This window comes from Vipera ursinii (genome assembly GCF_947247035.1).
Source record: "Vipera ursinii genome assembly, chromosome: 4".
In the NCBI taxonomy this organism is placed as follows: domain Eukaryota; kingdom Metazoa; phylum Chordata; class Lepidosauria; order Squamata; family Viperidae; genus Vipera; species Vipera ursinii.
This window is the reverse complement of record NC_139514.1, coordinates 84,602,921-84,616,885: the sequence shown is the minus strand read 5'-3', so window position 1 is coordinate 84,616,885 and position 13,965 is coordinate 84,602,921. Positions and strand designations below refer to the sequence as shown.

Here is a 13,965-nt window from a genome sequence, read left to right as displayed (position 1 = left end):
GGCACAGTTAGATCATTGGTGGTAACTTTACCATTTATTGGTTGGAGAATGAGATTAAGAATCTCTGAAGGAATGGCAAAAGGCAAGTCAGGGAGGGACTTGAATTCATTAAGGTATGTGCTGAATGTCTCATAAAAATAGCTATGTGTTCTATCAGCTATAAATTTTTCTGAGGGGTCTTATAACATTCTAGGAGACATCTACCATTTTGTGTACTTTTGTTTTCCTCATCTACTTGATACAAACACAACATTATTACAAAATCTTAAAGCAATTAACATTCACCTAACATCATTTGTCTTTTGGTATTTGCTAACAAATTAAAGGCTAATTTTCTTTTGGTTTCTTTTTTTTTAGCAGTTTTGAGGAAAGTTGGTGAGTTTTCTATTTCTGAGTTGGTAGCACAGCTTTCTTCCTTTTCTAAAGCAGACAGTGTATCAACAGAATGTGTTTTATGTTTGTATCCTGACTTTGCTAATTTGCTTCATTAAATAAATGTTTATTGAGGTATTTCATAGGCATGAATCTGTTATTTTCACCTGCATTATTTGTTTTATCAATGAACAGCTAACATTTAAAAACAATCTCTGGATTATACAAGACAATTTAAGAGAATTGGAAATATTAAGTGTATGACTGCTCATCATTAAAAAACCATAATCAAATATTGTTTGAATAGTTTTCTTTTTAGGAAAAAGAGAAAATAATTTGATTGGGCTTAGTTTTAAGAAGTATTTATTTGAAAAGGAGATAGTAGACACCAAGCTTATTTTGTTAAAAATTGCAGTGCTGAGGATCAGAATGTCTTCATATTATCTCATCTAGCCTAGAAGCCATTATCCTTATTCTTCAGATCCTTCAGTGGTGTGATGTTGCTAAAACATTTAACCACCTTAGCGAATGAGCCTACACATTAAAGGAAGCTCTGAGTATCAGGATATGTTTAGACTCTGGTGATTAGATATTTCTACTACCGATATTTGTCCTAGGGGTGCAGCAAGGAGCCTAATTGCAGTTTATCTGAATATATGCTCTCCAAAGCTGATTTGTTCATTTTGTGCACACAAAATGGCTTCAAAGATCTATTGCATCTATTAAGATAAGGGATCACCTTTTATACAAGAGGTTTACATAGATTTGGATCAGATGTGAACTAAAACTTTAATCCATGTACATGAATTGACAGTTATACTTCCAAACATTAGATAAATGGCTTTTGTATCTATGGAACTACACAGTTATGTTTGTAAGATTATGACTTTGGGTCTTTAATCACAAAAGTTAGACTGCTTTAATCTACTTAATCCTAAATTTAAAAAGAAATAAACTTTTACCTTTGGGGGGAGATGGATAAATTTTTGTTTTCCAGTTAAAAGTCAGTGAAGGATGATAGCTGTTCATTTGGGAGAATGGTCATGAGAAGCTGATCAAATTATTTCTTTTGATTCCAGCAAAAGATTTGCTTTGCTCCTTTTGAGAATGAGTCTAACACAAATAATGCTGCATGTAGTTTGCTACTGCACATAGATTGATTCTGCATGATGTCTCTTTTTCAAATAAGATGCACATATTGCTATAACTGTTGATAAAAAATTTAAAAGCCTAAGCTTTTAGATCTGTCATTAAAATAAACAATCTGTATCACATTAAAAAAAAACTCCTATAAAATTTTAAAGTCATTTTTAAAATGAAAAGATACTTTTTCTTTTTTACTTTTTTATTACAGTCTAAATCCTTTCCTTTAAAAATGTATTTTTCAAGATAGCTGTGCAAAGCTTTGCTTAATAGCTTTTAAACTATTGGCTAGATTCTTTCAAAGATAGACTTTTAAAGTTTGTTAAAAGGAAGAGATGTTGTTACAAGATCCATACTATCAAAAGTATTTTGGCTTCAATTTTACATTGGAAGCTGCTTCTGAAAACTTACATTGTTTCCAAAGCATTGTTTTATGCAAATGGAAGAATTATTTTAAATAAATCTGTTTTGCTGTGAATGAATCAGGTAACTGGCAACCTGAAATCTGCAGTGGGACCCTGGAAGGGAGCTATCTGCCAGAGAAAGGAATTAAACTCCATTTTTACCTTTCCAGGCACATTGTGTGTAAGCTGATGGCTCTCCAGCAACAATAGATGGTAGACCATATGTCTGGATTTGCAAAAACAAATCCAGATATATGGAATGGAAGTCAAGTAGCTAGGCTTTACTACAGGGGTCTTCAAACCTGGCCCTTTTATGACTTGTGGACTTCAATTCCCAGAATTCCTCACCTGGTGTGCCTGGCTGAGGAATTCTGGGAGTTGAAGTCCACAAGTCCTAAAAGGGCCAAGTTTAAAGACCCCTGCTTTACTATAAATCCATTTTGAGTTATATTTGAGTTAGTTAGCCATCTATAATAGTGCAAATCTGGGTTTATTAAGCAGGATTCTGACATTGGCAAGAAGGTTAAAAACAAAGCCATATGAAACTTTAATCATCTTGAACAATTACATGATTGTGGAAAGGATAATATAGCAATAGCAATTTCTAACCTGAATCTGGAAATCTTTGAAGGCAGATGGATTGGTTATCCATTTGAATGAATAAATTACTGTATGCTTAGCCAAGAAAACAGATTAACAGAAACAATTGTGTTATTGCTGCATTGTTTGATTGGCACTTTCCTTTTCCCTGTGTGGCTTCTGAGTAATCACATGGCATGTTTGATATATACATCTTGTTCAAATGGTTTCATCATATGCATATCAAGGTGGTTTGAATAAGATGGTTGCAACATAATAGATTGACAGTCTTTGTACTTGGTGGCTTGATAGTTAGAACTAGATCCCAAGCCAATATCTTCCACTATTTTTTAAAAATTACTCTTTTTTCCCTTTTCATCAGCACTGCAACCAATTCCCAATCTATAGTATACATACCACAGGATATTATTCGAGCAAAGGAGATTATTGGACAGATCAATACCCTGAAAACTCAAGTTAGTTACTATGCAGAAAGGCTTTCCAGAGCTGCCAAGGATAAATCAGCAAATGGACTTGAAAGAACACTTGCCATTTTGGCAGATAAGGTAGGGGATTTGTTCAGTCTTCCCTATGTGCCACTGAGATCCCTCTTTAACTTAATATTAAGTGAATATTCTTTTACTGTAAGAATAGCAAAACATGTTGCAGTTATTGAATTTCCTTCTCAGTAGGCCTGCCAAAATCTGAACATTCTGAAAGGGAATACAAGAACTTGTTATGTTTAGTTGGACTATATTTAATGGTCATTAATGAGCCCTAAATCTCTCTGAACTCAGCATATGTATTGTATTTTATTACACTTGATCTAAGACATCCCATCCTGCTTTAAATCCTACTGCTATAGCACACTAGACTTGAAGTAAAAAGATTCTCCTTCTCCAACCTTGATTTCTGTTATGAAAATCTAAAAACTAATACCATAAAACTTGGTGATACTTAGTAACATTCTTCAAATTGCTAATTAAAGTACTCTGTGGGGAAAAAATCTTTATGGCCCTCATAATTTTTTCAAGTAATGGTATCCATCTCAGGATACCATTAGCTAATCCTGTTATATTTCCTTTCTCTACATTCACATAACACTTAATCTAGTTTCTTTTAACAAGTCATAATTGGTGGGATCCATACAACATATTATCAAATGCAGATTATATGCCACAATGTCTAGGTTATGCAACATACTAAGTTAAGAAAAGTTATTGCTTAGTGTGCTGTATGAATCAATTCATTGAATGCAAACTGAAATCAAGTTCACAGTGAAATGCTATAGAAATAGTTATAAAATAAACACCATAGAATATGTTTTTAAGATAAATTCTATGGGGAGCTGTGCTCTCAATTGGCACTCTAATGGAAAGATTGCCTGTCTGCCTCAATCAATGGTACCTAGACCACTAATCACATTTAAAAAATGTCTTAGTAGTTTTTTAGTATCCTAAAATAACCTTTTTATTTGTTAAGTTTTGTCCTTAGCCTTAAGAGTTAAATCATGTCCACATTTGTTAAAGTGTCTCAAAGGTGCTTTTTCAAGAGTCAGCTGAACTTTCTTGTTTTTCTTTGAAGACATTTTGCTTCTCATCCAAAAAGCTTCTTCAGCTCTGACTGGATAGTGGGGAATGGAAGGATTCTGTCTTCCTTAATACAGTATGTATTGCACAGTCCAGGAGGGCTAGACTATTTTCCTTAACACCTTCCCATGTGAATGTGATGTATCTCTCCACAGAATTGATATGCTTGGTGAATGCTTCCAATTCCTGTGTTTTGATCTTGACCCAAATATCATCCACATACCTATACCAGTGAGTGGGTGGAATTCCTGTGAAGGAGTTTAAGGATTTGGTTTCTATCTCTTCCATATAGAGATTGGCCACAATGGGGGACACAGGTGAAGCCATGGCGCAGCCGTATTTCTGTCAATAGAAATCTTCATTGTATTTAAAATAGAAGTGGTCAGGCAGAGGTCCAGCATGGCACATATTTGGTGTGGACTGATGTTGGTTCTGTTACCTAAGGTGCTGTTTTGTAGCAATCATTTCTTCACTACCATGACAGCTTCAGTTGTTGGAATGCAGGTGAAGAGGGAAGTCACATCATAGGAAACCATGGTCTCATCCAGATCCAGTTTTAGTTCTCAAACCTTTCTGACAAAGTCCTGTGAATTGTTGATGTGATGGGTAGTGTTACGAGCTAATAAGGTGGTTAGATGTTTTGCAATGTAGGTGACAGAGTTGATGCTGACAATTGATCTGAGTGGTGTTCCCTCTGTGGATTTTGGAGAGTCCATATATGCATGGCGTGGCTTCCCCTGGGTATGTGAATGATACTTGGGTCAAGATCAAAACACAGGAATTGGAAATGTTCACCAAATGTATCAACTTGGTGGACAAATACATCAAATTCACATGGGAGGATGTTAAGGAAAATAGTCCAGCCTTCCTGGACTGTGCAGTACACATTAAGGAAGACAGAAGACAACACTGAAGTTTTCAGAAAACCCACACACCCATATACATTTTGATTGTTACCACCCACTGGAGCACAAAATGGGAGTTATCAGAACCCTATACCACCGAGCTGAAGACCTGCTTACCAGCAAAGATGGGAAAGAAGAAGAACTAAAACACACCAAGGAAGCCTTCAGAACATGTGACTATCCCAACTGGGCCTTCATCAAATCCCCCAAAAGACTCAGCAGGAGCTGCTCCATAACAGAAGAGAACAATAAACAAAGCAATGTTGTCATTCCATACGTTGCAGGAATATCTGAAAAGCTCAGGAGGATCTTCGGCCAACACAACATACCTGCATACTTTAAATCCAAGAATACACTAAGCTAGAAGCTTGTCCACCCCAAGAATAAAACACCCAGACACAAACTAAGCAACGTGGTATATGCAATACAATGCAGTGAGACATGTGCTGATCTGTACATTGGGGAAACAAAACAACCATTTCATAAACACATGGCACAACGTAGGAGAACAAACCCATCAGGAGAAGATGCAGCAGTCTATCTGCATTTAAAAGACAAAGGCCACTCTTTTGAAGACAGCAAAGTCCACATTTTGGACAGAGAGGATCGCTGGTTTGAAAGAGGGGTCAAAGAGGCCATCTATGCCAAAATTGAGCAGTCCTCTCTCAATAGAACAGGAGGGATGCAACATCCATCAATTTCCAGTCTATAACAGAGTCCTTTCAGCAGTTCCAAGAAGGCTCCACACCCATTTGCACCACTCAGGTAACCTTGAGGACACAGATAAACCTCCATGAGGCCTCAGTGACTCTCTGAAAGAATGCAAATGACCAGCTGCCTGCAAGGAATATAAATTCTTCCATTCCCCACCTTCCAATCAGAGCCAAAGAAGCTTCTTGAATGAGAAGCGAAACATTTTCCAAGAAAAACAAGAAAGTCCAGTTGCCTCTTGAAAAAGCACCTGGGGACAACCATAACCTGGATGACTGAGAATCTCTATAAACATGTTAAGAAAAGTGTACCTTGTATTAAATTGTTTTTAAAAAATGACATAATTTTGGATTGTTACTGGGTTTGTTTACTGTACTTAAGTAATGCTGGGCTTGGACAGTTACAAAGAATAATGATGTTATAAAATAGACACTGTTTACAAATATTATGTGTCATCTTTATCCTTTCTAGACCCGGCAGCTTGTCACTGTCTGTGACTGCAAACTGTTGGCAAATTCAATTCATGCCCTGAATGCTGCAAGACCAGATTATATAGCTTCAAAGGCATCTCCAACATCTACAGAAGGAGAACAAGTGGTGCTAAGAAATGACCAAGATACTTTGGTGGCCAGGTGGGCAGGAAGAAATAGTCGTTCTTCTCTGCAGGTGGACTGGCATGAAGAAGAGTGGGTAGGCTGTTACCTTAAAATTTCTTTTTTATACTACAGTGAATCTTAATTCAGACAATTCCTTTTTGTAAAATTACAACTGCCAGGTACTTGATCATGTTTTGTGGGTTAGAGCAGGACTTTTCAACCTTCTCACCCATTGTACCACTTTTAGGATAAGGCAATGTCTGAGTACCACCAGTCGTCCAGCAAGTTGTCAAAAACTTGACACCCCCCCCCAAAAAGGGAAAAAAATGATAAAGTACAGCTAGTCCTCAACTTACAACAATTCACTTAGTGACTATTCGAAGTTATGGCACTGAAAAAAGTGACATGACCATTTTCCACACTTATGACTATTGCAGCATCCCCAGGGTCATGTGATTTACATTCGGATGCTTGGCAGCTGATTCATACTTATGACGGTCACAGTGTCCCAGGGTCATGTGATCACCTTTTGCAACTTTTTGACAAGCGAAGTCAATGGCCGGGGGGGCGGGGCAGCTCATCACTCAGGTTGCAGGGTGCCTGTGTGGGGGGAATCCATGGGTCTCTGGTGGAGGGGGGGTGGGACTGGGGTGGGTGCCCTCCTTCCTCCCTCTCTCCCATTGTCTCTTCCTTCCTTCTTTCCTTCCTTTCTTTCCTCCTTCTTTAACCCTCCTTCCCTCCCTCCCTTCAATTGTCCCTCCTTCCCTTCCATTGTCCCTCCCTCCCTCCCTCAGGTTGCAGGGTGCCTGTTTGTGCAGGGTGCCTGCTTTACACATCTCCTCCTGCCCCCCCACCCGTTAACCCTCTCCCCACCATGCAGGGTAAGGTTACTACCCCCACCCCCACCCAGATGCCCTCGCCTCCCTCAAGCGTTTTTTTACTAACCTGCTTTCAGCTGCATTCCGTTTCTCCATTCCCTTCGCAGCCTTCTCCACATGTTTGTGGGACTATCGGTAAAAAAGAAAAAAAAGTTCCATGAGTCTTTCTAACTTCTCACGAGATCTCACGAGAAGTTAGAAAGTCTCATGGAACTTTTTTTTTTGTCCCACAAACACTGAAGGCTGAGAAGCGAATGGAGAAACGGAATGCAGCTGAAAGCAGGTTAGTAAAAAACACTTTTTTTTACTTTTTTAAAAAAATTTTTTACAGTGCTGTTCAACCGGTCCTACACGTACCACCAGCCACGTGCTCCCGTACCACCGGTTGAAAAGCACTAGGTTAGAGACTATGCTTAAAATGTTTTAAAAGAGCAAAAGGCATAGTGGGCATTAATCAGTGATGCACAGTGAATGTAACATGGATTTTATGCAATTTTTTTTTCTTTGTGCTATAAATACAGTGACCATATTTTCTTGGAAAAAAATGAAGGAAAAACCTGAGAAAGAGAACTCTGAAAGAGGTTCACAAGGATAAAAGAAATAAGTACAGTATTTATGTTTATAGCTTTGCTTTACAAAGAAAAATTTAAGAACAAAACCAAGAAAATAAAGTAAATCAATCTAAATAAATCCTTTTCTGAAATAAAGGACTGTCCTTTATAATAAAGGATTTATGATCACTGTAGTTATAAATGGTGTTAAGCCTATTTTAGAGCCTGGGTTCCAATCGTCATGTTCCTGTTTAAAAAAATGGTAGAAATCTACGCACCCAACTGTGGCAATCATTTTTGGAAGGTGCTTTGGTGCTCTGGGGCCCTTTATTAATTCCAGCAGAATCTCTACAGATTACATTAAGTCATTATCTGATTTAGGTATAGTTTGTGGAATAAGTCAGAGTAGCTGGGTTCATATAGAGCAGGCATGTCAAATTGCCAGCCCGCAGGCTGGATGCGTCACACCGAAACTGCGCCCACCCCATTGCCGGCAATGGGGGAAAAGTCATGATACGTTGCAGAGTCACATGACATGCCTGATATAGAGTGAACCTAGGAACCAAAGCAGCTGAGGCCATTAACCTCTTGCAATAAAATGACCTGGTGACTTAAAGCAACCTGTGATGCCAGACATTGGGTGTTCATTTCTTTTTCTCTACTTCTGTTTCTATTTTCTGAGTTGCCAGTAAAAATGGAGCAGCTAAATTTATTTAATTGTTAAGTTTATTTGCTGCCTATCTTGCTATGGAGTTGTTCTAGGCGGCTTACATGTCTTGGAGATATGATTATTGCCCAATTATTAATTGGAAAGTAGTAAATTAACCGATAGTTTTTGCAGTTTTGTCCAGAAGAAAACAATGTTATTTTACCCTGTTGCTTAGTTAGATGGAAATGGTTAGTATGTACCTTTATTTCCTTTCAAACTATGTACGTGCTTTCTATGAATTACTGATAGTAGTGAAAATAGTGTTTTCAAATATTATTTCAATATATTTTTTTCTTTAGTCTTTTTCATTATATTCGGCACACCAATATGTCATTAGATCCCTTTCTGTTTGTTCCTTCCCAGGAAAAAGTCTGGGTGAATGTTGATAAAAGTCTTGAATGCATTATCCAGAGGGTAGACAAACTTCTCCAGAAAGAGCGATTACAAAGCGATAGCTGTGAAGATGTTTTCCTGTGTGAAGTCAGCTGCTCTAGCAAGAAAGGTAAACAAGATACCCGTGCATACTGGATAAAGCCAGAGACCTTAAATGAAATCATCTCATCTTCATCATCCCCTACATCATCTTCATCCATTTCATCCTCTGCATGCCATTTTCCCAGAATCACAAGTGCGTATGACAGCCATGGCTTTTTGCTGTTGCCATTTTGTTCTGCTTTGTTGCATTTCTTAACATTTTGTTAATCCTGATCCATGTATTGTAAGCATTTCTCAGTATACAAGGAACCTAAAAGGCAATTGGATTTTCTTGTTTTTTCCCCTTTAAAAATGTTTCGCTTTTCATTCAAGAAGCTTCTTCAGTTCAGAAGTTCAGAAGTGAGAAGTGAAATGTTTTCAAAGAAAAAAAAGAAAATCCAATTGCTTTTTGGAAAAAGCATCTTTGGGAGTAGAAGTTAGATTATTTTATCAGAAATACATAATAGGCAACAAAATGCTTGTAGACATTTATCTTTTCATCTACCAAGTTCCATTCCATGCCTTATTTAATTGTTTTTATTTAAATTTTAAAAATAAAGAATTTCAAACTCTAGTTTCAGTATTTATAAAAATGTCTGATGGCCCTGCATACAGCAGAAGATAGAAAAACAATTGGAAGGCCCAGTGATGTTTTCAGAAGTAACCTTACCTCCTAATTAAGAAATCAAGTGATGATTTCAAATTGGTTGATATTTTAGGACAGGGCTTTTCAACCTTTTTAGAGATTGTACCACTTTTAGGATATGGCAGTATTCGAATACCACCAATTGCCTAGCAGGTGGGCATGGCCTGCTCAATGCCACTCACTGGACAAAGCTGACTCGAGACAGCTGGGTCAGAACAGAACAAGTCGTACTGACTAACTCGATGAGACAACTTGTCCCACAAACTCCTCACCTCCCCAAACTGCTAGCAGCCAAGTGCATGCGCGTGCAGATGCACCACTGCATTCCACGTTTGGGGACATTTGTCCACAGAGGAAGGAGAGGGCCTTCTCCCCAAGCCTAGGCATGATTGGCAGTTTGCTAGCTCAGATGTGGATACAAGTCTCCAAGCTTGGAGAGTGTGTGTTTGTGCACTAGCACAGCACACTAAAGGAGATGTTCTTCTCCCAATCCCAGACATCGTTGGTGTTTCCCTGTCTGGTGCCCCTTAAGCAAAGCAGGAGGTGGAGGATGACGCTGCTACATATGGAAGCGTAGAAGAGAAAGTTTGCACGAAGCACTTTCCTCCAAGTCCAACTTCTGTGTTGACAGATCTCTGGAGAGCAAGAGGACGAGGCAGGGGAGCAGCGCTCCGGGGTCCTGCACAAGGGAGGCTGGCCCTTCTCAAAAGAGAATTCCCATTTCCAATTGTGCGTGGTAACGATGCTGGCTTGTTGGGGCAGCCTTCCCTCATGCAGCTCCCCTGCCGCCTCCTCCTCCTCTCCAGAGATCTGCAGGGGAGACAGAGATCTGAAGGGCAAGGTGCAGCCTCCATATTGGTGACTTTTACCTTTCCAAGCCATCCTCGATTAAACATATATTATATGTAAGTTAAAACACAGCAAAAAAGAAAACATATTAAATCACTAATTACAGCTCTTCACATATTTTCTGGAAAAACCACCTTTATTCATGTTAGGAAGGAAGAGCAAACCTTTTTAAGGAACTTAACAGGAAGGGAATTGAAGACCCCCAAAGGTCTCGTTCTTTCTAATCTGCCTTCCTTTTGAGCTTTTAGTTCTCATTATTTTATTATTATGTATTTAAGAAGATCAAAGACCTCCGTAGCTCAGGATACTCACCTTAAAATCAGAACCCAGAAAAATTTAGTTAATCCACAATACCACCCTATGAAGAATGAAGCCCTGAGAGCATGCAGGTGTCAAGTCAGAATATTAGTGGCACACCTGTCAGCAACTGGAAGTGCATAAGTCCATGTACTTCCCTTTCCTTTTTTATATATATGTTATTAATTTTTTTTACAGTAACAGTCTTTAGTATTTAATAAGCAACACATCTGCGTTTATGTATTTAACATTAATAGTAATACAATTTCCATTCCTACCCTTTATTCCATTTTTCTAACCATTTATAAAAGTTTTCCCGTGTTTGAAAGTGTTCTGAATCTTGCTTCCCCTTCATTTTCAATGTGAGCCTATCCATTTCTACACAGTCCAAAATTTTCTTAATTATGTCTTCTTCAGATGGTATTTCTTCATTTTTCCAGTATTGAGCAAATATAACTCTTGCTGCTTTTAATATATATACTGTAGTATTAAGTATAGACATTTCTTATCATAATTTTCTGAAATATGCCTAAAAGAAATAATTCTGGTTTATAGTCTACATGTGTTCCTATCATCTTTTTTTTAGCCACCTATGTATTTTTGATCAATAGTTCTTTGCTTTAGGGCATGTCCACCAAAGATGATAATAACATGCCTGGATTTTGTCTGCATTTCCAACAATTGCTAGACCCATTTTTAAACATTTTGGCTAACCTTGCAGGTGGTAAGTGCCATCTATAGAACATTTTATATATATTTTCTTTCTAAATAGCTGCCCTCGTTATTTTGTAGTTTCTTTCCCATAAGTTTTGCCATTTTTCTAGCTCTACATTGTGCCCAAAGTTTTTTACCCAAGTTATCATTGTTTCTTTAACTTGTTCATCTTCCATCTTTAAATTTAACAGAAAGTTGTACAGTTTCTTAATTTGTCATCTGATGACAATAGTATCTGGTCTAATGTTGTTTGGTCTTTGTAAAAACCATATATTTTTGCATCTTTCTTATATCTCATTCGCATTTGGAGGTGTGGCCACCATGATAGCTCAATGCCCTGTACTTCCAATTCTTGTTTAGTTTGTAGTTTCCCATCAGTTTTCAAAATATCTTTATAAGTCACAAATTTCTTATAATTGATTATAAGGCCCTACATGGCATGGGTCCGGAGTACCTTAGGGATCACCTGCTGCCGGCATCAACTTCCCTCCGCCCTGTGCGTTCCCACAGAGAGGGCCTCCTCAGGGTGCCACCGGTCAGAGAATGTCGTCTGGTGGCCCCCAGGGGGAGGTCCTTCTCTGTGGGCGCCCCAGATTTATGGAATCGGTTGCTGGTTGAGCTCCGGGTGGCGCCCAACCTTCGCTCCTTCCGACGCGATCTCAAGACTTATTTGTTCGAACAAGCCGGCCTGGCCTGATGGGCGATGGGTTGGGATTTTATTGTTGTTTTTAATATATTTATTTATTGTTTTAGCTTGGGCATTGTGTTTAATTCTTTTTTAACTTTTGTATCTTTGTACTTTTATATGTTTGCCCTGTTCACCGCCCTGAGTCCTTCGGGAGAAGGGCGGTATACAAATAAAATAATAATAATAATAATAATAATAATAATAATAATAATAATAATAATAATAATAATAATAATAATAATAATAATAATAATAAAGTTTGGGTGTACAAATGCCTCCATTGTCGAAATCTATCCTGGTATTTTCATGTAAGTTCTTAATTTTACCTTTTCCCATGACAAAAGCAGTGCATTTCTTACATAGTGGTTTTGAAAGTATTTGTGAATTTTGTTCTTCCCGTACCATAGGAAAGCATGCCATCCACGTTGTAGGTCATGCCCTTTTAGGTATAATAGTTTTTTATTTCTAAGAGTTGTCCATTCTTTTAACCATGTTAGTGCAGCTGCTTGATAGTACAAGACCCAGTCTGGAAGGCCAAAGCCTCCATTTGCTTTTGTTTCTTGTAACATTTTCAGTCAGATTCTAGCTTTCTTCCCTTGCCAGATAAATTTCAATATCAATGTATTTAATTCATTGAAATTTTTTTGTCAATTTTTATCGGTATTGTTTGAAATAAAAAGATTAGTTTTGGTAAAATGTTCATTTTCACTGTCGCTATTCTTCCCAGGATTGATAATTGTAGATTTTTCCATTTTTCCAAATCTAGTTTTATTTGTTTTAATAATTTTACATAATTATCTTATTTTATTGTTGTGCATCTTGCTGTTAAATATATCCCCAAGTATTTAACTTTCTTAACTACTTGAAGGTCTGTTTTTACTGATAGTTCATTTTTTTAATCTGTGAGGTTTTTAACTATAACTTTAGTCTTTTCTCTATTAATTTTCAGTCCTGCTACTTCTCCAAATTCATCAATCTTTGCTAATAATTTAGGACTTGTCTCTAACGGATCCTCCAATATAATAACCAGGTCTAGAATTATTCTTAAATTGTTCTTTATTTGTCTCTTTGGTAAAAATCCATTTTGGTCTGAGTGTATAAATTCAATCAAGAATCTCTTTAGTCTTTCTGCTATTATTGAAGTAAAGATTTTATAATCCACATTTAGAGATATTGGTTTGTCACTCTGTGTCTTCTTTGGGTATTAGCGTAATATTAACATCTATCTGTGTATTTGGTAATTTGACTTTTAGTAATACCTCATTACACACTTCTTGCATTGGTAAAATTAATGTATCTTGTAAAGATTTGTAAAATTCTGCTGGTAGCCTATCTGGGCCTGGTGTCTTCTCATTTTTTTTATCTTTTTATAGCTTCTGTCTACTTAATCACTTTTATTTTCCCATTTAGTATATTTTTGAAATTCTCTGAGATTTTTGGTAACTTAGCATTTTCTGAATATTGCCTTATTTTTTCATGAGGAATTTCTTCTGTATTATAAAGTGTTTCATAAAATTCTGTAACTATTTTTTTTATTGCATCATTTTGACATTGCAGATCGCCTCTCACATCTTGCAGTTTGTTTATCAATTTCTTCACATTCTTTTTTCAGTTTATAAGCCAACCATCTCCCTGGCTTATTGTCATTTTCAAAAAAGTTTTGTTTTTCTCTTTTGATTTGTTGAGCCATTTCTTCAGCTTCTATTAGATTTAATTTGTGTTTTATTATCTCCATTTGTTTTTTAAGAGTTTTCTTTTGTGGGTCGCTTTATAGTTCTAGTTCTAGTTTCGTAAGTTCTTCTTTAAGCTTAATTTATTGTTGTTTTTTGTCTTTAGTCTTTTTTGCCATATAGGTTATGG

The 13,965-nt window shown here is 37.1% G+C and overlaps 1 protein-coding gene across 5 annotated transcripts in view; it reads left to right on the top strand.

The window, feature by feature from the left end:
• INPP4A (inositol polyphosphate-4-phosphatase type I A) overlaps window positions 1–13,965 on the top strand; it is a 127,354-nt gene that overhangs the window by 79,700 nt on the left and 33,689 nt on the right. For 4 of the 5 annotated variants that reach the window (XM_083362477.1, XM_083362475.1, XM_083362474.1 and 1 more), the window contains 4 exons: window positions 358–375; window positions 2,881–3,064; window positions 6,175–6,393; window positions 8,801–9,065. In XM_083362477.1, coding sequence (XP_083218603.1) covers window positions 358–375; window positions 2,881–3,064; window positions 6,175–6,393; window positions 8,801–9,065 — 686 coding nt within the window. The remainder of the gene's footprint in view (window positions 1–357; window positions 376–2,880; window positions 3,065–6,174; window positions 6,394–8,800; window positions 9,066–13,965) is intronic. The other variant, XM_083362476.1, reaches the window with a different exon arrangement.